At 45.1% G+C, this 26,807-nt stretch overlaps 1 protein-coding gene across 14 annotated transcripts in view; it reads left to right on the plus strand.

Annotated features, from left to right (window-relative positions):
- Positions 1–26,807, plus strand: part of DENND2B (DENN domain containing 2B) — a 117,992-nt gene that overhangs the window by 42,321 nt on the left and 48,864 nt on the right. For all 14 annotated transcript variants that reach the window (XR_012423410.1, XR_012423411.1, XM_065528591.1 and 11 more), the window contains one exon: positions 18,894–18,998. Coding sequence is in view for 12 of the 14 variants with exons in the window: in XM_065528591.1 (XP_065384663.1) it covers positions 18,894–18,998 (105 nt within the window). In the remaining 2 variants the exon portion in view is untranslated. The remainder of the gene's footprint in view (positions 1–18,893; positions 18,999–26,807) is intronic.

Raw genomic sequence — 26,807 nt, forward strand, 5'->3', positions numbered from 1 at the left:
CAGAGAGCAATGGCATGAGTCAGCTGTGACGTGGGTGGCTTTAGTGTGCTTGGTGAGCATGCTGGCAGGTCCAGAAGAGGGCAGGAGGCACATTCCCCAAGCTTCCTGCAGGGAGATTGAGGACTTTGGGAAAAGGGGGAAGTATAAGCTGTGACCATAGCCTAGCCTGCTAGTCATACCTGCAGTTACACAGTTAAAAGAGTCTGCTCACCTGATGGTAGATTTGATTCCTGTTTGGGAATTGTTTCCTGACCAGTTTACAAACCACATTAGAAAATAGCACATTTGGCCAGGCACGGTTGCTCACACCTGTAATGCCAGCATTTTGGGAGGCAGGAGGGTCATTTAAGGCCAGGAGTTTGAGACCAGCCTGGGCAAAATAGCAAAACCCCTATCTCTACAGAAAATTAAAAGACTTAGCTGGCTGTGGTGGCACGCATCTGTAGTCCCAGCTACTCTGGAGGCTGAGGCAAGAGGATCACTTGAGCCCAAGTTTGAGGCTGCAGTGAGCTATTATTGTGTCACTGCACTCCAGCCTGGGAGACAGAGCAAGACCTAGTCTCTCAATAATAAATAAATAAATAAATAAATAAATAAAAGATCCTTGAGGGAAGTGAGGTCATATATAATACCGTATATTACCTAACTGGGCCATACAGATTTTATTGCTGGATTGAGGGAGCCCACTTTGTCTCCGGGTAGGGAGGGGTACTTGAATAAGTGCCCAGCCTGGTTGCTCTGGTCTGGTCTGGCAGTGCTTTCTCACCGAGAGGCCTCTCCCAGCTCAGAAAGAAGCAACAGCTCGATCTAAATCTCTTTCTTTTGTCCCTCCCTGTCCTCCCAACTCCCCTTGGTGTAGATGAGTCTACACACACCCTTGCTGCCAGTGGCTTGCCATTCCTTTTCTGAGTCACCGCCCTTCATTACCAGATCTCTAGTGGTGATAGTAGAAGGAAGGGTTAATCTGTGGCCCTTGGGGTACTCTTTCCTCCCAGTTTTAAACTTTTTAGTCAACTCTAAGAATGTAGGAATCTCAGTATTGAAAGCGACCTTAGGTGCCACCCATGCCCATCTCAAAGGCAAGGGAATGGACTAACCTTATCTGCCTTTACTGTGGTATTCCCAGCAACTGAGTGGAGTGTGGTAGGGGATGCAAAAAATACTTGCGGAATGAGTGAGTCCCTGTAAATAGCAGCAGCTTCACAAGACCATTGTCATTGCCCCGTTTGTTCATTTTTTTGACGAATATTATGTGCCAGTTCCTTTTAAGTTCTGGAATACTGTGATGAACAACATAGTCCTTGTCCTCTGGAACATATTCTGTAATTGAGAAATAAGGAATTAAAAAGAATTTGTAGTCTCCAGATGGAATTTAAGAATTAAAACTTCTTCCTCATTTTGGCCTCTCTGGGTCTCTCATTTTCTGAGGTCTCTTTGGGGGACCCTAGAAAACACATCTAATCCCTTTTTCACACGAGAGCCTTTCCGGATTCCCAAGCCAGCGATCAGCCTCCCCCTCACAGCCTTCTCTTCTCCAGGTAAACCTCGGTTCCTTCCGCCATTTCTCCTGCGACATGCTTCATTTCTGAGTGCCCTCTCCATTCTGCCCACTGTCCTTAGCATGCAGTCCAAACTGACAGTCTGCCCCTCGGCCAGTTTGGAGTCCACAACAGAATACCACCTCCCACACATTCATTTCCAGGGAGTGTTCCAGCCTGGAGCCTCTCCTTACTCTGGGCTCAGGCGATGGGTGAGGGAAAGAGAAGGTCCTGCCTGGACTTGGCCAGACTGAGAGTATCTTCATATTTGGCCAATCCTGGAATTTGAAATTCTTTTCTTTTGTCTCTTCCCTGCCTCCCCACCATCCTTCCCTTGGTATAGACGAATCTACACACAGCCTTGCTGCCAGAGGCTGCCTTTCCTTTTCTGAGTCACTGCCCTTCGTTACCAGGGAAATTAGCATGAAAAAACGAATTGCAGTTCTATAACTGTATTCTTGTCCTCTGTCACATTCTCCACCCCAGCACCCCCACCTAAAATGACAAAAGTTGAGTCCTGTGACATCACAACAGTTGGCTATTGTGTCAACAACTGTGATGTCACCAACACAGGATTATGACTTCAAGGAAGAATGGAGGGAAGGAGTATAGCTGGCAAGAAACCCCATGGGAAAAAAGAAGATATTTCATACAGGTCTTCACCCAGAAAGCCTGAGTTGACCCTCCAGTGGATGGTCTGTCAGTGGAAGCACTCTCTTTGGTTCCTATCGCTCCCTGTCTCTTTGGATTAATGATTTGGCTTATGGACATTGCCCAAGTCTGAGTGTGCGTGGAAAGCCCCTGCTGGCCAGCAGGCTTCTGGGCTGGCTTTGGGTTTTATTCATGAAGTTGGAGCTGAGTAGAGCTTTTCAGGGAGGGAGTTCAGAGGGGAGCCTGGGAGCCTAGGGTGAGGCTGATGCGGTTGTGCAGGCGCCTGGGCTGAGGGATAACTGGTGTGCAGGCACTGCTGTGCAGGCAGAGGGGGTGTTCTACCAGCCACTCTGGGAAGCCTGAGTGTGCTGCCACAGGCCTGAATGTTGACTCCTGCCCACTTCTGGGGCTGGGTTGGGCCTGCCCTGGGAACTCTTCTTGGCTCCATGAACAGAGACTTAAAAACACCTGCTGCAGAGACTCCCAGACTTTCTTAGTTCATGGGCCTTAGTGTTTCAGTAATTTTTTTTTTTTACAGTGTCCATAGCCCAAAAGAAATACCTAAGTTTTCTTTTTTAAGTAGGTTCGTTTGTTTGTTTATTTGTTTGTTTTTGTATGAAGTCTCACTCTGTCACCCAGGCTGGAGTGCAGTTGGCTCTCTGCAACCTCCGCCTCCCGGGTTCAAGTGATCCTCCTGCCTCAGCCTCCCTAGTAGCTGGGACTACAGGTAAGCACCACCACTCCTGGCTAATTTTTTGTATTTTTAGTAAAGATAGGGTTTCATCATGTTGGCCAGGCTGGTCTCAAACTCCTGACCTCAGGTAATCTACCCGCCTTGGCCTCCCAAAGTACTGGGATTACAGCGGTGAGCCACCATGCCTGGCCTTAAGTAGGTTTAAACAATTAAGTATTTATATCCTAACATCTGAGTAGCCATCTGAAAAAAAATGATATACAGAAATTGAAAGGAAAAATATTTATATTCCATTCTTAAATAACCACAATTACTTACTAATGGAATGTACTAGGTACTGCGTAGCATATCAGACCTTGGAATCAGATTGATTAGTGCCATCCTTATTTCCTGTTCCACATGGCTTTTCACATGGTACTGGCTTTTTTTTTTTTTTTTTTTTTTTTTTGAGACGGAGTCTCGCTCTGTCGCCCAGGCTGGAATGCAGTGGCCAGATCTCAGCTCTCTGCAAGCTCCGCCTCCCGGGTTCACGCCATTCTCCTGCCTCAGCCTCCCAAGTAGCTGGGACTACAGGCGCCCGCCACCTCGCCCGGCTAGTTTTTTGTACTTTTTAGTAGAGACGGGGTTTCACTGTGTTAGCTGGGATGGTCTCAATCTCCTGACCTCGTGATCCGCCCGTCTTGGCCTTCCAAAGTGCTGGGACTACAGGCTTGAGCCACCGCGCCCGGCCGGTACTGGCTTTTTATCACAGCAACTGCTGAAAACCCAGCCTCAGAAAGAAATGACGTCATCAAAAAGAATGTAATGCAGTCTGTTGTTGAAGCTGTGAACTCATGGGGTGTTCAACAAATGTTGAGTGTTGCTCTGTTTCCCTCAAAAATTTAAAATATTTAGCAGCATCCCTGTGAGTTCATCATGGTGCTCTGGGGCACCTCAGCACACAGTCTGTGAAGCACAGACCTGAAACTGCCAAGCAGCACTTGCTCTGTTTAAAGGAGGAAGAAGAGGCAAGTTCTGTGGTCATCATGGCCCTTAAAGGAGTTGGGCAGGTGGATGGACAGACTGTCTTTCTCTGCAGTCTCAGCTCTAGCAGACTGCATTGTTAGGGGGAAGGTCTTTGTTTGACCAGGGGCTGTGTGTGTGAATCCCTTTCTCTAGATGGGGAAGAATGATGATAGGCATCTCTTACGCTTATTTGTTGTTGACTCAGAGCCCTCTGAACTAGACGGCTTAAAGAAAAATGGGATTTTTGACAACCAGAATTCAGGGGCCAGGCATTGGACCTTCTGCTAATATCCTTTTCTAATATTTTTTTTTTATATTTTATTTTTTGAGACAGAGTCTCACTTTGTCACTCAGGCTGGAGTACAATGGTGCGATCTCAGCTTACTGCAACCTCTGCCTCCCACATTCAAGCAATTCTCCTGCCTCAACCTCCCGAGTAGCTGGGATTACAGGTGCCCAACACCATGCCCAGCTAATTTTTGTAGTTTTAGTAGAGATGGGGCTTCACCATGTTGGTCAGGCTGGTCTCGAACTCCTGACCTCCCAAAGTGCTGGGATTACCGGTGTGAGCCACCATGCCCGGCCTCTTTTCTAATTCTTTATCCAGATAGAGAGGGGCTGCAGGGGTGTACTTGGGATGGAGGGTGGCTTCCTGCCACAAGATGTGACAGAGACCAAAGGACTAATGTGCTCTGGTATCACTTCTAGAGCCTCATGCCAACCTTTCCAGACTCTGGGTTCTGCTACTTATGAAACGCTAGGCAAATTACTTAACCTTTCAGCCTCAGCTTCTTCATCCATAAAATAGAGATAATGGCATCTATTTCATGTAGTTGTAACTAAGATTACACAAGCTAAATACATGCATAGAACAAGCAGAGCCTGGCTATATAGGTATGCTTTCTTCTCCTACTTCCAAATTTGAGGAAAAAAGGGCTTTCCTCCAAAAGCAAATTGAGCCCTAATGATCTAAGATCTGCAGTTCCACAGTTACCCTCTACTGCTTCTTTTTTCCTTTTTTTTTTTTTTTTGAGACTGATTCTCGCTCTATTGCCCAGGCTGGAGTGCAGTGGCGCAATCTTGGCTCACTGCAACCTCCACCTCCCAGGTTCAAGTGATTCTCGTGCCTCAACCTCCTGAGTAGCTGGGATTACAGGCACCTGCCTTCATGCCCAGCCAATTTTTGTATTTTTAGTAGAGACGGGGGTTTCACTGTGTTGGCCAGGCTGGTCTCGAACTTCTGACCTCAAGTGATCCACCCACCTCGGCCTCCCAAACTGCTGGGATTCCAGGCTTGAGCCACTGCACCTGGCCTCTCAACTGCTTCTTAATAACTTTGCTCTGTGGATCTAATTTTCCCAAATCTGCTGAGCTCTGTGTCCTGCTTGCTATATTAAAACTTTTTAATGAAGTACATCATACAACACGAACATATACATGTATCCAAGTCAACAAATTTTTACAACCGAACCCATGTAACCAACACTCAGATCAAGAAACAGACTATTATCAATATCCCAGAATCTCCCTCCAGTCTTCCTGACTTCTAATAGCATAGATTTATTTTTGGGTTTTGTTGTTTTCTATAAATAGGCTCATCTAGTGTGTATTTTTGGTTTCTGGCTCTTTTATTCAGAATAATGGAGAGATTTATCCATGTTGTGTGTAGCTGTAGATGTTCATTCTCATTGCTGTATAGTAATCATTATGTAAAATACAAAAATTTACCTTCTCTTCTTCTGATTATGAGCATTTGAGTTTTTAGTTTATAGCCATTATGAATGGTGGTGTTATGCACATTCTCATACTTGTCTTTTAATACGCATGTGTATGCGTTTCTGATGGGTATAAAACTAAGAAAGGAATTGCTGGGTCACGGGGTATACCTATATTTAGTTTTAGTTGTGATACCCAGCGTTATTCCAAAGTGGTAGTATTGATTTACACTTCCTCTGTTAGTGTTTGAGAATTCCAGTTGCTTCACATCCTTGCCAACAATAGGTATTTCTTTTTCATTTTATCCATTCCAGTGGGTATGTTAATAGTATCACATCTCAGTTATAATTTGCATTTTGTTGATGACTAATGAAGTTGGATACCTTTTCATATATCTCTTCACAGTTTGGGTATCCTCTCTGGTGAAGTATCTGTTCTGTTCTTTTGCCATTTTTCTTTTGAGTTGTTTTTTATTTATTTGTAGAAGTTCCTCATATATTCTGGATATGAGTTCTTGGTTGGATGGTCTACTGAGCATATTGTCTTACACTCTGTAGGTTTGCTTTTCACTCTCTTTATGGCATTTGTTAAATGAACAAAGTTCTTATTTAATGTAGTCTAATTTGTCAGTGTTTTTCATTATGGTTATCACTTTTTGTTTCCTTCTAAGAAATTTCTACTTGCTCCAAGATCTTGGCTTTTGCTCATGGTTTTTCTTCTACTTGTTTTTTCTTCTGCCTTTATCTCTTCCAATCCTGCAAGACTCAGCCCAGTGTAATTTCCTGTCTCCTCTAGAAATCCTCCCCAGCATCCATCCTTCCACCTGATTAGATGCCTTTCTCCTCTCTCCCAGAGCTCTGTGTTCATACTTCTATCACAGCTCTTGTTACATTGTACCAGAATCTTTACTTATCCATCTCAGACAGGGTGGGGAGCTGCTCAAGGGCAAGGACCAGAGCATGGCACAGCAGCATGGGGGCCTGGCTGGGAAGGTCCCCTCAAGGGGTTCCAGTAAATAGGTAAATGAAATGCCCTCACCTCTCTCTCTTTCTTTAGTTTTCCTATACTACTTCCCAGCCTTTCTTAACCTGTGTCCTCTTTTAATGAACATAAACATCTTTCACACTCTGGGGAGGCAGGGGGGTGGTGCTCTAGATTGAGAGTCAATTACATTACAGTGTTTCGGGGGGGGGGGCTGAGCAGCAGTGTCCAAAACAGTAGGCATCAGGAAAGGAAGGTGCTGGAATTCATTAAGCTCAGAGAAAGTACCTTTGCAGTGTATAATAGGAAAGCCATTATATATATATATATTTTTTTGAGATGGAGTTTCACTCTTGTTGCCTAGGCTCGAGTGCAATGGCGCGATCTTGGCTCACCGCAACCTCTGCTTCCCGGGTTCAAGCGATTCTCCTGCCTCAGCCTCCCGAGTAGCTGGGATTACAGGCATGCGCCACCATGCCTGGCTGTATTTTGTATTTTTAGTAGAGATGAGATTTCTCTGTGTTGGTCAGACTGGTCTCAAACTCCCAACCTCAGGTGATCCACCTGCCTCGGCCTCCCAAAGTGCTGGGATTACAGGCGTGAGCCACTGGGCGCGGTCTTATAAGCTTTTCAGAGAGCAATTTTAGTTGAGTTATTGGACTGAAGCCACTCCTGCCCAGAATCGTTTGGGTTTTCACAGGGGGAGGCCCCCTTTGGAATTTTCTGAGTGGTTGTGGTTGCTGTAAGTGGGTTAGACCCTTCACTGGGAAGGCCAGAGGGGACTAGAGATGGGCCTGGACTGTGGAGCCCAACCGCTGTTCACCCTATCTAGGGAGGGCTGTTCTAGTTACAGGGTACAGCAGGTGTAAAGGCCCTGGAGTAGGAACTCACCTGGTGTGTTTGAGCGCATGGTAAGTGGACAGTGTGGCTAGAGTGGAGAGAGTGAGGGAGAAAGAGTAGTTGAAATGGGGCCAGAGATATAAAAGGGACACAGACAATGGAGGGCTTTATAAGTCCTTGTAAAGATTTGGGCTTTTACTTTTAGTAATGGGAGCTATGGTTTTGAGAGTTTTGAATAGATGGGGTGACAGGAACCATGATGCTGGTAGGGAGTACATGTGATGGGTGTAGCTCATTGAGGATCTGTTCTTAGTGAAATCAGAAGCAGAGGCAGCTAAAAGAGTGAGGATGAGGGAGGAGGTGTTGAAGCTGAGAGCTGGAGGGAAAGCTAAACCCCAGCCCGGAGACTTCCAGTACCACTGGGCTCTGAGTACCCACTGTTCTTTGTAGATGGCTTCTCATTGGTCTTTGTGTTCTCATTATAGAGGTGGGGTAGTCCCCCTAAGCTATCTGTGGTAAAACGGAGGTATTAGGATTTTACCCAGTGCCTTTAGCTTTTATTATTTCCTAGTCTTCCTTGGAGAAGGTGCAGCTTGTGGATGGTAAGTTTCTTCTAGAGCAGAGGAGGCATCTTGCCATCAGTCAAGTTGAGCTCAGCTAGACCAGAGAGTGTGGGAAGGGTGAGAAGGAGGTCAAGACTTAGAGTCAGGAAGAAGTTGACACTTGAACTGGATATTTAAGAAAGAATGCGGGGCAGGGGACACTGAAGATCAAAGGAGTTAGTTGAACAAAAGCTTGGTGGCATGAACATTCCTGGCATGTGCAGGAAATGTCATCCAGTGAGATGTGGCTGGCCAGAGCAAAGGTGCTGCTGTCGGATAGGACTGTGGCCTCTGGATGGTTGCAATTGCAGGACCCACCACGTTCTCCTTGCCAGAGCGAAAGAGGGCAGTGGTTGGTCCCCAGGAACAGGGTTTTTTTTTATGGATCAGGCTTCCAATCTGCCTTCTTTTTCCAAGTGGTGACAAGACATTGGGCAGAGTAGGTGCCATAGTCTTGACAGAGCTAGGATAAGCCACTTGCTGAAAGGCTGAGTTTCCAGAATGGCAGAAACAGCCATGTCTAGGTTTTTAAAACTATGTGAGAAACAACCAGATTTCCTTTGGCCTGGAATTGCCTAACAAGCCCTCACTCCAATTCAGGCTTTCAGGAAGTATTTAAACCCAGCTTTCAACTTCTGCAGGATCTGCACTGAAGTGGAGAAGGACCATCTGGCAGGAAAAGGGACTGAAATATGGTTGAGGTTGAAAAAGCAGACTTAAAGGGCTTTCTTTGAGGAGGAAGGTTGGGAAAGAGGATGTGGGAATGATAAGTGGACAGTGAAGAGATGGAAAAAGTTCTTTTTTTCTGATTATTATGCAACAACAAAAAATCGTCTTTTCCTGTGGCTAGCTGAGAGAGATTTCAGCCTCACGGGTACCTGTAAAACACCCATCTATCCTCTGACCTCCCAGCAAAACAAATGTTGGTTCCTCTCCACCTGACCAGGCTCGCTATCCCCACCACATTTTTACTTGAAGGGCTTTCTGGACCTGGGGCTGAAATGGAAAAGAGCTAAGGTGTGAAGTGTATAAAAGTAGTGAAGGAGAAAAGGTTTACTATTTTGTAGGGAATGGGACAGTCTTGAGAAAATCCTTCCTGGCACTCTTTTCTTTTCTTTTTTTTATAAAGACAGGGTCTCACGCTGTCACCCAGGCTGGAGTGCAGGGTCATGATTATAGTTCGCTGCAGCCTTGGACTCTTGGGCTCAAGTGATCCTCCCACCTCAGGCTCCAAAGTAGCTGGGGCTACAGGTGTGCATCACCACACCCTGCTAATTTTTTATTTTTAGTGAAGACAGGGTCTCACTTGTTGCCTAGGCTGGTCTTGAACTCCTGGGCTCAAACAGTACTCCTGCCTCTGCCTCCCAAAGTGCTGGGATTACAGGTGAAAGCTCATATTTTTGAGAACCTTGGTTTGGGTACTTACAAGGAACTTAATCTAAGGTTACTGAAGCTTGCAGTGGCTCTGGGTTGTGTGTGCAGGTGGGGGGAAGGGAGAGAATGGAGGCATCACCGAGAAGATAGAAGGAAAGGGGCCATAGCTTTTTCTCAGGTTTTTTCTTAGTCTGTTTCTAGGAGCCCTTTTATCCCTTTGAGAACCAGGCAAGTGGTCGATCAGTTGGGAGGTTAGGCAGGGAGGGGCTGTGCCTTTTGCTTACAGCATTGGTGGGCTTTGCTTATAGCTCTTTCTAGGAAGCAGGGGAGCTTTTCTGCAGGAATTTAGCAGGGGGCCTCGCTGCTTCAGGAAGAACAGGGGCTAATGATGAGGTCGAAGTCTCATGCAGAGAAGGATCATCCTGATTTAGTTGGATTTGTTAAGCTCCTTAGAATCTGAGGGCCAGTATTGGTTGCTGAGACTCTTGGCAGCCCTCCTCTGGGGAGCTGCCAGTCTGTACCTCATGTCCTTGGCCAGGGCCCATGGATGAGGAAAGGTGCAGGAAGGAGTTGGCAAGAAGGTAAAGAGGGTCTGAGGAGGTGTTTGCTGGGCAGGATGAGTAAGCAGGTTGGCCCCAGGGCAGTCAGATGACAGCTGCACACTGTAGGGTCACTGTACTGTCATTGTACTGCTGGCCCTCTCCTGGCTCTCACCATGTTCTCAGAACACACACAAGAGCTCTGTTCCCGTTCCCACCTTCTCTATCCCTTTAGGCCACTGCCTTAACTTTGACTTCCATGTGAGCAGAATTGCTTAGGAGAGTAGTGGAACATAGATGTAGCAGAAATTCTCTCCTGTGGTTGAGAGGTTTCCTATTTTCGGGCGTCTTGACTTCTTACCTCGGCTATAAAGCAGAGTGCTGTGCAATGTTTACGTTACGTTTCCTCTCAGTGGCGACGTTAACCTCAGCAGAATGGGAGGCTTTCCTCCAAATGCTTGCCATTTCTTCCTGTTTGCTCAGGGCTCAGCTGTCTCCTGCTTCAAGAGCAAGGCATGCTGTCACATCCACAATTATGCCTGCAGAAAAGTATCAGACAGACATTTAGAAATGTCACCTAAACAAGGACAGGCTTTTTGCTCTAGGATAGGAACGTTCATTCTTAGAGGTGGGGCACGCCTCAGAAAGAGCTCCCTTCAGAGACTGACCTCTCATGGGTCCCTTCTTGGACCTTTGAGAGAGCCTCTGTGGATAAGGTGATGGGACTGGGTCAGAGGGAGAAGGAGCACTTAGGATGCTAGAGAGAGTTGCCTGGTGAAGGCTGGACTGAGCAAAAGCTGTCAGCCTTCCAGAAGGTCTTTCTTCCTGTGGCAGTAAGGGGAATTGATGGGGGTTTCAAGCAGTCAGGAGGCTTTGCCCTGCACTGCTCCTGCCCAGCCGTCCAGTAGGTTTTGTGTGGCTGTTCCCAATGCCATGCCTCCTAACCCTTCCTGCTGGGACGCAGGCTAGAGAGCTGTGACACTTACCTGCTGCTTGGGAGGTCAGGTTGGAGCCGAGTGGACCAGGTGGAGGCCATGGATGAGGAGGCACAGCACTGCAGTGGAGGGAGCCCGCTGCATCTAACTAGGTCACTTGTGCTCAGCTCTGGCCAACTGTTGTCATACAGGAGAGCACACAGTGATGGCCAATTTTCTCATTTTTCAAAAGGAGCTAGAATCTGAATTTTTCTTTCTATTCACCTGCTTTCTTAAGCTTCACAACTAATTCAAATTATTTAAAAATAAAAGGAAGGCCAAATGAGACATGTTTTTGCTTCTGCAGACCGCAGGTATATGACTTCTGACATAAACTCTTTTTCCCAGGAGTTTAGAAATGAGGAGAAAGCAAGCGAAGGGATCAGGGTGGTTGGCAGGAAGAGTAATTTTAAAATACAGGAAGACGGAGCACACCTGGAGACTGAGGAAATGGCTTAGATGAGCCGTTGGTAATGCTTTCACTGGATCCTGTGGTGTGCGCATTCCTTTGTGGTTGACGGCCAGTGGTTCTCTGTGTGGTGGAAGAAGCTAATGGGATGGGGGGAGGAGGAAGAGGGGCTGAGTGCCCATCTTTTAGTTGCACATAGCTAGGCAGATTCTTGGGAAGATGGTGAGTCATGACCCCACTAAGTCCCTAGAGAACATGCTGTGGGACACACATTTTTGCACTTAAGGGCATATAAGCTTGGTTTAAAGCACTTACTAAAATGCAGATTCCTAGGCCCCAGCCCCACAGATTCCCATTCAGCAGGTGGGGCCTGGGACTCTGCATTTTAAAGCACCCCATCAATGTTAAAAAAAGTAAGTGGACAGTGGAGTGAGACAGAGCTGGGTCTACATTCCTGCTCTATTCCTTCACTAGGTGAGTAACCTTAGTCCAGTCATTTAATTTCTCTGAATTTAAATTTCCTGATCAGAAAAAAAAGAGACTGTACTATCACTACCTTGTAGAATGGTGAGAACTAAATTAGAAGACAGTTGGAGGCAGTACAGGGTCCTGGCCCAGAGCTGGGGCACTGGTGCAGGCCACCTGGGCATAAATCCCTGCCTTGCCCCTTTTTAGCTGTGTGACTTGGAGCAAGCTAGTTAACTGCTCTCTTTCTTGGTTTCCTTGGTAAAGTGTAACTAACCCTGTGAAATATTAATAGTACCCATCTCACAGGGTTGTTAAAGGGTTAAATGACTTAATATACGTGAAGTGCTTGTAACTTTAACTGTTATAATTACGTGTATAAAAAGTCCAGCAGTGTGTCTCATAATAAATGCTCTTTTGCTTTTCCTTAGGTCCCCTTACTGTGGGTAACAGATTAAGGCTTAATTCAAATATCACCTCCTGATGAGGCCTTCCCGGAGTCCACTTTTTACTTTCTCATCTCCCTTCACATTGAGCTTCTCCAGAGCAGGGACTGTGTCTTTCCGTTTTAATATCCTAGTACCTTGCACAGTGCCTGACATAGGGTCAGTGAATGGAATGATAGTACTAGGGAGTCTGAAAGATGACTCACACTTGTGAATGGAGAGGTTGTCTTCCAAATACCTAGGGAAGTGTGATCTGGAAGAACAAACATTTATTAAGCTTCTGTTGCCAGACAGGGAGGTAGATCATGTTGCTATTATGGCTGTTATAGTGACAAAGTGAGTCTTTGACCCTCACTGGAGCAAGGTCACATAACTAGTGGTTGTCAGAAGGCAGGGCTGGACTCAAGGCTGATGTTTTTCCGACTGCCCCTAGGGGCCTGCCACTGTGCCTCTTTGTCTGGATGCAGTTTGTAGAAAAGTTCCAGAGGTACCTTATTCCATTCCTTTCTCTGAATCGTAACTCTTGAGATAGTTGCCTATAATTTGTCAGAGCTGTGTTTTTGAGGAACTTGGGATTGATGGTATACGCTAATTGAACAATTTCCTTTTCTAAACATGCAGTTTCTGCCTGGACTTTGCCATTGATGGGCCTAGGAACTAGCAAAGAAACCTCTCCTCATGCTTGAGTCTCTGCTCCATTCCCATCGGCATTTCCTCTGCTTTAGGAGCATCTTCTCTCCCTGCAGCCTGACTAGCCAGGATATCAGGCTAAAAGCATAGATGAGGGCCTGGGGCTGCTTTTAGGAGGTGGGGAGAAATGGTGTAGCCTAGGAAGCCAGAATGCTGAGAATCCTCAAGCCTGAGCTTCAGGTATAAAGGGTTAACCTGGCCTTCAGCTCCTCAAGTCCCAAATTATTCTCTGATCCTGATAGACCTGGCCCAGAGAGAGCAGTTGGTGGGGAGGTTGGTGAGTAGGCATCTCTGTTTTTCTCATCTCGTGTGCCCTTCTGAGGTTCTCAGCAGTGCTGGCTCAAGATGCCTGAATTCCCAGGCCACTTCTGAGAATGGCAGCTGCACTCTTGGACAAATGTGACTAAGTGTCCCTGTCATGGGCCTGGAGGCAATTTTGTTCTGCTTCTTTCTTGGTTACATCTTCACAGGATTTTTCCTCTTAGCTACCCAGATGTCAGAGTCAACTACATTTCTCTTTCTTAGTAAGCTGGCTCTGTGTTCTCATATACAACTACATGATAGCATTTCAGAGCAGTGAGTCTACCCTCCTAAAAGCAGAAATTCAGGGAAAGAAAGAATATGTTTTTCATCATGTTCTTCTAACATATTTCAGTTTCTGGTCATGCCACAAATCTTTTGCCTTTTCTCCAAGGGCCTGCCCTGGAAGTGATAGAGCAGGTCAAGTGTTGTTTTCATGGATGGCGATGGTTATTGTGACCGTTGCTACAGTTGAAAGCTGATGCTTAGCAAGTTGATTCCTATAGCACTGTGCTTCCTGAGGACCCTGAAAACTGGCCTGATAAAACTTCCAGAGGTTGCCTTTTCTGTCCCTTCTCTGTTGTACATGTAGCCATATGATATGCCAAGCACTTTACTTGGCACTGGGCTGGTGCAGGTAGAGAGTATCTCACTACAGCCAGTGTGCATAGATGCCCTGGGAGCAAGATTGACTTTATCGTCGTCATCATCATCATCACTAGTGTTATGCTGATGAATATAGACTTAAACTTATAGGGCCAAGCATGGTGGCTCATACCTGTAATCCTAGCACTTTGGGAGGCCGAGGCAGGAGGATCACTTGAGACCAGGAGTTCAAGACCAGCCTGGGCAACATAGAGAAACCCCGTCTCTACCAAAAAGAAAAAAGTTAGCTGGACCAACTCCATTTTATGAAGGGTAAAAGTGAGGCTGAGAGTTGGTTTCTTTTTTCCAGAAGCATCTGCCGTATTCACCTTGGAGGGATGTTTCATTGCTGTCACTGTCAGATAATCATCCCCTGCCTACTGGCTGCTTCCTCTCTTTCTGGTTACCATATCACTCCCTATCACCATCACCAAAACCACAACCCTGAGCGCTTAGTAAGCGAAGTTAAAGAAATTAGAGCTAGTACATTTCATCTTGAGATTAGGAAAGAAGTATAAATGGTATCAAGAATTAGGACTTGACTTATTTTTATTATCAGAACCAATCACTTATTTGCACCAAGGTAAGACGGTCTCCAGGATTAAGGTCATCAGTGGCCATAAATAAATATGTTTAACTTTCACATCCAGATATACTTCATTTTGGTCAATGTGATGGAGGATGCCAGTCAGAGGGAGAGAACTGCTGTTGGTGAACTCTTCAGCTTCCGTGATGGTGGTGTTGGCCTAGGCTGTGGTGCACCTGGACATTGGAAATGTGCTTGATGTGTCATTTGTGTTGTTGCTAACACCCATTCTCCAAGGCACTTAAAAAGATTTATTTAGCTCTTAAGTTTTAATGTCTATATTGAGATGTAATTAACATGCTGTAAAATTCATTTATATAATGTAATGGTTTTTAATATATTCACAAGAGTTCTACAACCGTTACCACTATCTAATTCCAGAACATTTTTGTCAACCCAAAAAGAAACCCCATACTCCTATCAGCCATGTCCCATTCTGCCACCCTCAACCAGTGCTAGGCAGCTCCTAGTTTACTTTCTGTCTCTATAGATTTGCCTGTTCTGGACGTTTCACAAGAGGAATCAAGGTTTATTCATGTTGTAGAATGTATCAGTACTTTACTCCTTTTTATGTCTGAATAATATTCAATTGTATTTGATATATACCACATTTTGTTTATCATCAGTTGATGGACATTTGGGTTAGTTCCACATTTTGGCTACTATGAGTAATTCTGTTATGAACATTTATGTACAAGTGATTGTGTGGACATGTATTTTCTTTTCTCCTGAACAGATACCTAGGAGTGGGTCATCCTGGTTTATATGGTAACTCTGAGTATAACTTTTTGAGGAACTACCAAATTGTTTCCAGAGTGGCTGTGCCATTTTACATTTCTACCAGTAAGGAATGAAAGTTCCAATTTCTCTACAGTCTCACTAGCATTTATTTGTTTTTATCTGTCTTTTTTTTGTTATAGCAATCCTAGTGGATGTGAAGTAATATCTCATGTGGTTTTGATTTTTATTTCCCTAATGACTAATGATATTGAGCATTGTTTCATATGCTTATTGGCCAAGTTTATATCTTTGGAGAATTTCTGTTCCAAATCCTTTGTCTAATTTTTAATTGGGTTACTTTTTTATTATTGAGTTGAAAGAATTCTTTATAAATTCCGGATACAAGTTTCTTTTTTTTTTTTTTTTTTTTGAGATGGAGTCTTGCTCCGTGGCCCAGGCTGGAGTGCAGTGGCGCAATCTTGGCTCACCGCAAGCTCCGCCTCCCGGGTTCACGCCTTTCTCCTGCCTCAGCCTCCCGTGTAGCTGGGACTACAGGCGCCCGCCACCGCACCCGGCTAATTTTTTTTTTGTATTTTTAGTAGAGACGGGGTTTCACCGTGGTCTCGATCTCCTGACCTTGTGATCCGCCCGCCTCGGCCTCCCAAAGTGCTGGGATTACAGGCGTGAGCCACCGTGCCCGGCGACAAGTTTCTTAATAGATACATGATTCGCAAAAAATTTCTCCCATTCTTTAGGCTGTCTTTTCACTTTCTTGATGGTATTGCTTACAGCACAAAAGTTCTTTATTTTGACATAATACAATTCATGTCCTTTTTCCTGTGTGTGTGTGTGCGCGCGCGCGCGCGCATGCGTGCTTTTGGTGTTATATCTAAGAAACCATTGCCTAATCCAATGTCGTAAAGATTTACTTCTGTTTTCTTCTAGCTTTGCTTTTGTAATTGTAGCTCTTACATTTAGGGCTATACACATTTTTTTTTTTTTTTTTGAGACGGAGTCTCACGCTGTTGCCCAGGCTGGAGTGCAGTGGCGCGATCTCGGCTCACTGCAGGCTCCGCCTCCTGGGTTCACGCCATTCTCCTGCCTCAGCCTCCTGAGTAGCTAGGACTACAGGCGCGCGCCACCGCGCCCGGCTAATTTTTTGTATTTTTAGTAGAGACGGGGTTTCACTGTGGTCTCGATCTCCTGACCTTGTGATCCGCCCGCCTCGGCCTCCCAAAGTGCTGGGATTACAGGCTTGAGCCACCGCGCCCGGCCACACATTTTTTACTTTATTTTTAAATATGGTATGAAGTGGGGCCCTACTTTATTCTTTTGTATACGGATATCCAGTTTTCTCAGCACAGTTTGTTGAAAAGACTCTTCTTTCCCCATGAATTCTCTTGGCATCCTTATTGAAAATCTGTTGACCATAAATGTAAGGGATTATTTCTGGACTCTGGATTCTGTTGTATTGATCTCCATTTCTATTCTTATGTCAGTACTGCACTGTCTTGGTTACTTGTTAGTATTTTTTTTTTTTATTGGCAACTCAGAGTCTTCTAACCTTGTTCTTCTTTTTCAAGATTGTTTTGGCTGTCCTGTATCCCTTGCATTTCCAAAAAATTTTAGGATCAGCTTGCCAATTTCTGAAAAGAAGCTAGCTGGGATTTTGATGGGTATTCTGTTGAGTCTGTAAATCAATTTAGGGAGAATTGCTATCTTAACAATATTAAATTTTCTGGTCCATGAATATGGTATGTCTTTTCATTTTTTAAGTCTTTAATTTCTTTCAATGATGTTTTATAATTTGCAGTATACATGTCTTGCATTTCTTTTATTTATTTCTAAGTGATTTATTATTTTTGCCACTATTGTTAATGGAATTGTTTTTCTTCATTTCATTTTCAGATTGTTCATTGCTAGTATATAGAAATAAAATTGATTTTTTTTTTTTTTTTTGAGGCAGAGTCTTGCTCTGTTACCCAGGCTGGAGTGCAGTGGTGCAATCTTGGCTTACTGCAACCTCTGCCTCCCAGGTTCAAGTTACTTTCATGCCTCAGCCTCCCAAGTAACTGGGATTACACACATGAACCACCACACTTGGCTAATTTTTATATCTTTAGTAGAGATGGGGTTTTGCCATGTTGGCCAGGCTGGTCTCGAACTCCTGTTCTCAAGGGATCTGCCTGCCTTGGCTTCCGAAAGTGCTGGAATTACAAATGTGAGCCACTGTGCCTGACCCCAAATTGATCTTTAATATTGATTTTGTATCCTGCACACTTACTTGAACTCACTCAGCAGTTTAATAGGTTTTTTAGTGGAATCCTTAGGATTTTCTACATACAAAATCATGCCATTTGCAAATGGAGATAGTTTTACTTCCTTCTTTCCAACCCAAATGTACCCTTAAATTTTAATCTTTGTATTCCTTTTATTACTTGGCATAAAATAGTGTTCCTGAAAGGATAGTGCATTTACCACTGGTGATATATTAGCTAAGAATATATGGTACATGAACAGACATTTTTTACTTTTAAATAGTTAAATACCTTAATGTATGTTACTTTTATTTTAATGGGTATTAGAAAAAATATGATTACCACTTCTAGCTCTCAATTTCATGATGTGTACTCAAATGTTACTTTATCATAATGGTTTTCCCTGAACATCTTATTTAAAGTAAGATACCCTTTCACCACTCCCTTTCCCTCTACTTTGCTTAAGATTTTTCAAATTTAATTTAATTTTATTTTATTTATTTTATTTTTTTTGAGACAGAATAAATAAAATAATTCTGTCTCAGAATTGTCACTCAGGCTGGAGTGCAATGGTGCAATCTTGGCTCACTGCAACCTCCTTCTCCCAGGTTCAAGCAGTTCTCCTGCCTCAGCCTCCCAAGTAGCTGAGATTACAGCTGCCTGCCACCACACCTGGCTGATTTTTAGTAGAAAAGGGGTTTCACCATATTGCCCAGGCTGGTCTGAACTCCTGACCTCAAGTGAACTGCCTGCCTTGGTCTCCCAAAGTGCTGGGATTACAGGCATGAGCCACCACTCCCAGCTCTACCTTGCTTAATTTTTTTTTCATTCCACTTATCATCACCTTACATATTATACACAAAGGTACACTTACTATCACACATGTGATAATTTGTGTGTGCTCATTGTCTGTTTTTCCCCACTGGGATGTAAGCTGCATGAGGTCAGATACTGTATTACTCTTCGCTGGATCACATTTGCCTTGGACATGGGTGCTAGGTAAATATTTGTTGAATTAATAGTTTATTGTTTAGAATAAGGTTACTTTTTTCTTTTTAAGTAAAGGAAGTCGTTTCAAGTATATTCAAGAAAAATATTGAATAGTATGTCAGGAGGTATGCAAATATGGCAAAAACCATGGACTATATAGAATGATAGAGGTTTAGGAAACTCTAACTTAAGGAATGAGGAGAGATGAATGGAGATGGAGTTTCTTGGGCTTGTTTATTTTGTTTTCTGTGAAGTGATGTGATGTTAGCTCACACTCTTCCCTATTCCGGCCAGGGGTTTCTTGGGGGCTCTTAAGCTGTAACACATGGAGTTAAACATTAAGTGAGAAAGCAGTTTCTACCATCTGCCACAGAAACCCTCTTGGCACTTTTGGAGGTCATCTGGAAGATGTTCAAGGTGCTTTTGGCTGCCCATAGAAACTTGGCTTACCGGCATTGTCTTCTTTGCAGGGCTCTGGGTTTGCAGAGAGCCGAAATGACCATGACTGCCAACAAGAATTCCAGCATCACCCACGGAGCCGGGAGCACTAAGGCCCCTCGGGGGACTCTGAGCAGGTGGGTAAGGAAGCACTTGTGGGGCATGGCAGCAAGGGACCTAGGTCCTGGGTGGGATCCCTCCAAAATGTAAGTAGTCATCATCTTGACTGACAGTCATCCAGGTGACTGGTCTAGGCCAGTTCATGCTGACCATTAGGCAGAAGGTATTTTCCAGTTCTATAAGTTTCCATGTAACATAGCAAACAATAACTCTTAAAACAAGCTCTGCTTTGTGCCTAGCATTCCAAGGATGGGGCCAGCAAGAAGCAGCTGATGTTCTTCTGGCTGTAACCTTTTCCCATGGTGGGGAGAGCTGGGGGCCTGTGCCTGAGCTAAGCTGCACTGTAGTGAGGGAGGCTGACCACATTGGACTAAGGGTAGAGAGGCAGTTATGCATATTAGCACAAATTCCAAGCAGTAGCCTAGGCTTTTTATAAGAGTTTAGAGAAACCGTGGATTTTGGAATCATGGATTTGGTTCAAATCCAAGTTCTAATCACTTAACCAAATAGCTCTCAGAATGTTTCCCTGGGCCCTCTAAAATCTTCATTATTTCGTCTATAAAATAATAATAGTAGTTATCTTAGAGAGTTGCTGTGAGGACTAAATGAGATAATATATGTCAATGCTTAGCATTATGGCTGACATAAAGCTACTCAATAAATTTTAACCGCCTTTTGAGGATGAGATCAAAGCTTCTGGAACTCACAGATACACAGATAGATGCACAATACTCTCACCAGGGCTTCTCTGGTCTTGGCCAAGGCTGGACACTGATATCTTAAAAGAACCTTTAGTCTCTTTTATTAAAGCCGTGTACCTTTCGTAGCCCTTTCTGCTGAATGTCAGGTGGACAGATTTGGCTTTTGTGGCCTCTGCCTCTAGGATGGATAACTCTGAGAAGGGTGCTCAGCTTTGGTTTGGTCAGGGCTAGTTCATTCCTGAATATCTGGCTGTGCATTGCTAGGCTGGGTCCAGTAGGGTCTGGTCAGAGGTGGTGGTAAACGTTTGGTTCATTCAGAGCTGGAGTCCAGATATAGTTGGTAGAATAGTGCACGGGATGTAGCCCCTGGGGAGTGACTGTCGTGACGGAGGCAGGGGTTCCTCACACCATACATACAGGACTTTGTCCCAATAGAAACATTCTGGATGGACTATGCCAAACAGGGTTTGATGGACTCTGACTTGTTAAGTACATAAGACCCTGGGACTTAGCCAAGCAAACTGATTATTCGTTTTGCAGCAGCAAGACTGATAGGAACACCGCCTGCCCGGGCAATCCCTCTCATTTAGACTGGGCTTGGTGGCATACCAGCTTCCCTGTACTGAGTGAGGCTGGGAATGGCAAGGAACAGCTTCTTGGGCAAAGCAGGTGGAGAAACTGACCTCCTCCAGAACATGTCGGTGTCCAACGCAGAAACAGGTCGAGGTCTCAGAGTCTTGTGTCCCGTTGCCTGCTCCTGGGAACCACGTTGCTGGGCTCTTGTCGGCCTGGTGGCATTCTTACCATGATTGAGCTGGCAGATGGGGCTGGGAACTAAGGTTCCAATTTTTTAGAGTATCACACTACTGTAGGAGTGAAACAAATATATGTGATTGTGTCATTTTATTCATAATTTTAAAGCAATTATATATTTAGGACCTGACATGGAGATTACCATTCCCAGCAACCCTCAACTCCTTTAAATATTCTTTTTTTTCCTTCTAATTTCCACCATGCAGGAATGGGGTAGAGGGGTGGGAGGGGCAGTATTTACATCAAGTTTCAAAGCCAGCTCAAGACTGCTGACAGATGCTCCAGTTTCTATTTGGAGTAAATGCCTGCCTACTTCTAAGTGTTTTCAGAAATTGCTCTTCCTTTAGCTTCTCAGCATGCTTGCCATCATAACATGCTAGATGGTGTTTGTAAATATCTGAGCCTCAGATGTGCCTAAAAAAAGCACCTTTCCTGTCTCCCTTCTAAGTCTTCGCTTCCTTCCTACCACATTTCTGCTTCTCTTCTTCCCTCCCTCCCTTCTTTCCTGGGAGTCTGGCTTTTGGTGTGAAGTTGCAGGCCTCTGTGGCTAGCAGCACCCTTCTCTCAGAGACTACCCCTGGGGTGTAGGTATTATTTAGACATTGTGATCTGGTGGTTTCTTTCGCTGCCTTCACCCCTGGCCACATCTGGGTGTGTTCTTTGGGCTAAGTAAGGCAGTAAATCACCGGTTCATTTAGGAAGGCATTGTCAGTGAACTCAGAGGGTTCTCCTGGGTGCCAGGCTCTGTGCTGGGCACTGGAGGGCAAAGAGGGATGATCCATTCTCTTTCTCCAAGGTACTTACAACTTGGATTGATGATCTTGGCACCTGAATTTCTTAGTTTGACCTTTCAATAGGTGTTTGGTGGTGACCTGGGGCCCTTTTATAATTGCCAGCACATGAGTCCAAGGAGGAGCCTCCTCGGTGTGACCAGAGCTTTAGCTGGGGAGGGGAGGGGTGTCGGGGCCTTGGAAAGCTGGGCCTTTGACACTCTGGCTACTTTGGGGACCTCCACATCATCCACATGAAGGCAGAGGAACCCAGTGGTTCTAAGAGGTATTTGTGTCCAGCTTTGGGGGAAGAGGGAGGTCTGGGCAAGGAAAACTGGTGGGGGTGGGCAGATGGGGCCCTGTGTAACTGTCACGGTGTGTATTTGAAGGACTGTACCCTTAATTTGCATAAGACTTCACCTGGTGCTGCCACCAAGCCAGTCTGGGTTTAAGACCCTGGATTCCAGTCCCTAGGTTTTCACAGGTGTGTTGCTAATGTATTCCTTTTCCTTTGCAGCTTAGTCTTGATTTGGCAGGAATGTGTAGGAGAAAATCTAAGCCTTTCATGTGACCGCCTCAGTTTTGTTCTTTGCTGTGTCTTGGTCTCCTGGAGCAGGTTTCCTTGTCTTTGCTTTTGTTGATGAGGCCGAATGAACATACTGTTCATCCTTACCTGCCAGATACACTCTCCCCACAGGCTGTTCCCACTTCAGCTCACGAGATATGACTGCCTCCCACTCTGGGGGTCAGGAGTGGGATTCTCAAACCTCTTCTGAATTCTAGAGGTCAGCCTTTACTGTGTTGGTATTGATGACCTGAGGCGGGACTGGAAGCAGGTTGGTAACTTGCAAAAAAGGAAGTATTATGTTTAGAGTTAATTCAGCTGTGTAGATAGGGTGAACTGTGTCACTTACTGCTCTCAGGAGATTTCACTTGTGCAGTAAGACCTGGCAGGCAGCAGGGGCTCTTCTCTGAAGACCTGCTGATTTCCTCCACAGCTTCTTCACTATGAAACTCCAGCACCTGGGTCAGTGCAACTTGCAAATAACAGACTTTATCAGCCTTGAGTTTGAGAACTTCGCTTGTGGTGGGTGCTGAAAATCTGAGTGTCTGTAAGAATATAGAATTCTCGAGGGCAAGGACTTTGATGTCTTTCTGTGTTCCTAGAGCCTGGAACAATGCCTGGCACATAGAAGCCATTAGCTATTTGTCGATTAGTCAACTAGATGGGAGAGCAGCCTCTTAGAGCATAGGCTGTTGTGCTACTTGAATCCTTATAGTACCTTCCTAATGGGTCATCTTAGCTTTGGACTCTGTTTTCATGTAATCTGTAGATCTTAGAAAGGCAGAGGGGGCTTCAGAGCTTCTTCAGTCTAACCCATTTGATTTACAGATTGAGAAACAGAGGCACAGAAAAGAGGAGGTACTCTTTAGGGATACAAAACTAGTAGGAAGAGGAACTCAAGCCTGCCTCTCTTGATCCTTCCGTTATTTTTTTATCCCACCACATTCCCTTCCTATGAGCATTCCTGGGATCTTCCTGCCCCCAAAGTACTGCTGTCCATGATAAAGTCAAACTTAGCCTGGTTTGCAGGGATTTTCATGATCTGACCCTGGTCTTTCCTTCTGCCCAGTAGTTCACTGTTCTCTAGTGCAAACCTTACATTTCTGCCAGTCTGGATGCAACTATTCACCTCTCTCCCAGTGTTTTTCTAGACCACTCAACTAAGACAAATCCCTCTCTCCTCTGCATACACTCAGAATCTTTGGTTCAAAACAGCCAAATGGCACTTATCGTATAGTATCTCATAAAGTGGATGTTTGTGTGGGTCTTATTTCCCCTACTCAGTTGGAACTCTTTGGAGGCCCGATACATTCTCTGTTGGGATGTTAGAGTTGGAAGGGATCTTGAGATATATCTGGCTCATTAACTTACATTACAAATGAGGAACCTGTAAGCCCACACAGCTAATTGGCAGTGGAGCCATAATTTCAACTCATATTTGCAGGTTTTTGTAAAGAGAGTGGCTTCAGTTTGTGATACGGTGAAATCCAGAGATGTCTTGAGGTTCCATGGCCAGTGTAGGCACAAGTTTGGACCCTGTGTCTTACATCAGGGAGAAACCAAGAGCTTAAAGAGAAGAAAAATCTCCTGAGTAGCTGTGGGTAAAGACACTGCTGCAGGGCCTGTCCTGGCCATGGCAGGCCCCCCTCAGGAGGACCTGTGACCTCTGCCCCTGTTACTCAAGATGCTTCCTAGAATCCAACCATGATGCTGTCAGTACAGGTCTGGTTATTTATTGCTACATAACAAATGACCCCAAACTTAGTGGCTTAAAATAATATTTATTTTGTCTACCAATTGCAATTTGGGTAGGGCTCAGCAAGGAAAGCTTGTGTCTGTTCTTTGCAGCATCAGTTAGGGTAGCTTGAAAGTTGTGGGTGACTCAATGGCTAGGGGCTGAAATCATCTGAAGGCTTACATGTGTGACAGTTGATGCTGGTGGTCAGCTGGGACTAAAGCTGGGGAACACCTGCATGTCACCTCCATGCTTGGCAACATGCCTTCATAGCATGATATCTGGGTTCCAAGAGTGAGAATCCCAAGAGAACAAGGCAAAAATGCATGGCATTTTAATGACCTAGCCTCAAAAGTCAGATAGTTTATCTTCTATTGTACTATATTGATTAAGACAGTAACAAAGGGCTGCCTAAATTCAAGAGAACGGAAGATAATTTCTACCACCTGATGAGAGGAATATCAATATCTCTTCATAAGAAGATATGTAGAATGGAATAGGTTGTGGTACCTATTTTTGAAAAATACAGGCTGCCTTCTGATCACAGCAATTCACGTCTTTCCCAGATGCAAAATACACTCAATCTCTCCCCTAAAATCTCAGATCTCATCTTATTCATGGCATCAGCTTGAAGTCTGTTACAATGGAATCTTGTCACCAAAATCAGGTCCAGATAGGGCTGGGTGCAATGGCTCACGCCTATAATCCCAGCACTTGGGGAGGCTGAGGCAGGCAGATCGCTTGAGCCCAGGAGTTTGAGACCAGCCTGGGCAACATGGAAAAACCCTGTCTCTACAAAAAATACAAAAATTAGCTGGATGTGGTGGTACACACCTATAGTCCCAGCTATTCAGGAGGTTGGGGTGGGAGGATCACTTGAGCCTGGGAATTCAAGACCAGCCTGGGCAGCAACATAGTGAAACCCCCTCTCCACCAAAAATAAAAAACGTTGGCTGGGTGTGGTGGTGCATGCCTGTAGTCCCAGCTCCTCTAGAGACTAAGGTGGGAGGATTCTTGAGCCTAGGAGATGGAGGTAGCAGTGAGCCAAGATTGTACTGCACTTCAGCGTGGGAATAGACTGAGACCCTGTCTTTAAAAAAAAAAAAAAATCATGTCCAGATGTAGATGAGATTTTTGGGGTGCAGGATCATTCCTTGTGTACCGCTCCTTAAGTACTGTTTCTCTTGCTGTGAAGACCTGTAACTTAAAGAGAATGTATATCGCTACCCAAAAGACGCTGGTGGGACAGGCCTAGGGTAACCACTGAATATGCTTTTCAAAAAGGGGAAAACAAGAGGTACCCAGCAGTCACTGGTTTGATGTATTTCTTATATTCAGTGGGACAGCTGTTGCTAATTCCTTGACTAGGTGTTGGTTCATTTACCCTGTCTCTAGCTGCACGCTCTGAGCTTTTGATTCTGCCCTCTGACTCTTCTTTTCCATAAAAGCAGCTCATTATTGCAGGTGAGTAGTTTCTCCATCTGCTTCATGCCCATAATACGTTAAGGGCCCAAAGTCTTTTCTTCATTTTGTGCTGTCTCTGCCCATTTTACTCCAAGCTGATATACTTCCTTTAAAAACTTCATGGGTTGGCTGGGCGCAGTGGCTGATGCCTGTAATCCTAACACTTTGGGAGGCCGAGGAGGGGGCTGATCACCTGAGGTCAGGAGTTCAAGACCAGCCTGACCAACATGGAGAAACGCCGTCTCTACTAAAAATATAAAAATTAGCCAGGCGTGGTGGCGTGTGCCTGTAATCCCAGCTACTCAGGAGGCTGAGGCAGGAGAATCGCTCGAACCCATGGGCGGAGGTTGCGGTGAGCTGAGATCATGCCATTGCACTCCAGCCTGGGCAACAAGAACGAAACTCCATCTCAAAAACAAAACAAAACAAAACAAAAAAAAACTTCATGGGTTTCTTACGAATCGTTTTATAATCCATTATAATAGCAAAGAGCACACATACAAATCACTTCAAGATAAGCCCCTTGGCCAGGTGCAGTAGTTCATACCTGTAATGCCAACACTTTGGGAGGCCGAGGTGGGAGGATTGCTTGCACCCAGGAGTTTGAGACCAGCCTGGGTGACATAGTGAGACCCCATCTTTACAAAAAAATAATTAATCAGGCATGGTAATGCACACCTGTAGTTCCAGCTACTCTGGAGGCTGAGGTAGGAGGATCGCTTGAGCCTGGGATGTCAGGGTTGCAGTGAGCCATGATGGAGCCACTGCACACCAGCCTGGGAGCCAGACCTTGTTTCAAAAACAAACAAACAAAAAAAGAACAGATAAGCCCCTCTCTACTTCGATTTGGATTTTTTATGAGATTGCTATGGGACAAAGGTTTTTAAGATTCTTAGGCGCCTTATTGTCTTCAGAGAGGATTTGTAGGACCCAATCAAAAGATACTTAGGAGGCCTTTTGTGTGTCTGTCTGTTCTATGAGGCAATACTTTAAGTAATTTTTTTTGTTTGTTTGTTTTTTTGAGACAGAACCTCACTCTGTCACCCAGGCTGGAGTGCAATGGCGTGATCTCGGCTGACTGCAACCTCTACCTCCCAGATTCCAGCGATTCTCCTGCCTCCGCCTCCCAAGTAGTTGGGATTACAGCCATGCACCACCACGCCCGGCTAATTTTGTGTTTTTAGTAGAGAGGGGTTTTCTCCATATTGGTCATGTTGGTTTTGGGAGGTCTCAAACTCCTGACCTCAGGTGATCCCCCCATCTCGGCCTCCCAAAGTGCTGGGATTACAGGCGTGAGCCACAATCCGGAAGCCATTTCTTTTTTTTTTTTTTTTTTTTGAGGCGGAGTCTCGCTCTGTAGCCCGGACTGGAGTGCAGTGGCCGGATCTCAGCTCACTGCAAGCTCCGCCTCCCGGGTTTACGCCATTCTCCTGCCTCAGCCTCCGAGTAGCTGGGACTACAGGCGCCCGCCACCTCGCCCGGCTAATTTTTTGTATTTTTAGTAGAGACAGGGTTTCACCACGTTAGCCAGGATGGTCTCGATCTCCCGACCTCGTGATCCACCCGCCTCGGCCTCCCAAAGTGCTGGGATTACAGGCGTGAGCCACCGCGCCCGGCCTGGAAGCCATTTCTTAATTTGAGAATTTTTTTCCTGTCCAGAGAGACTGTCAGTGAAAAACAGTTTTATTTTTTGATCCAGCAAGCCCTTTCTCATTTGTAATTCCTTTAAATTTTAACAACGAAACAGCTCCTTCTTAGCTTACCTGTTTTCTCTTTTT

The sequence above is a fragment of the Macaca fascicularis genome, chromosome 14, assembly GCF_037993035.2.
Source record: "Macaca fascicularis isolate 582-1 chromosome 14, T2T-MFA8v1.1".
Classification (NCBI taxonomy): Eukaryota; Metazoa; Chordata; class Mammalia; order Primates; family Cercopithecidae; genus Macaca; species Macaca fascicularis.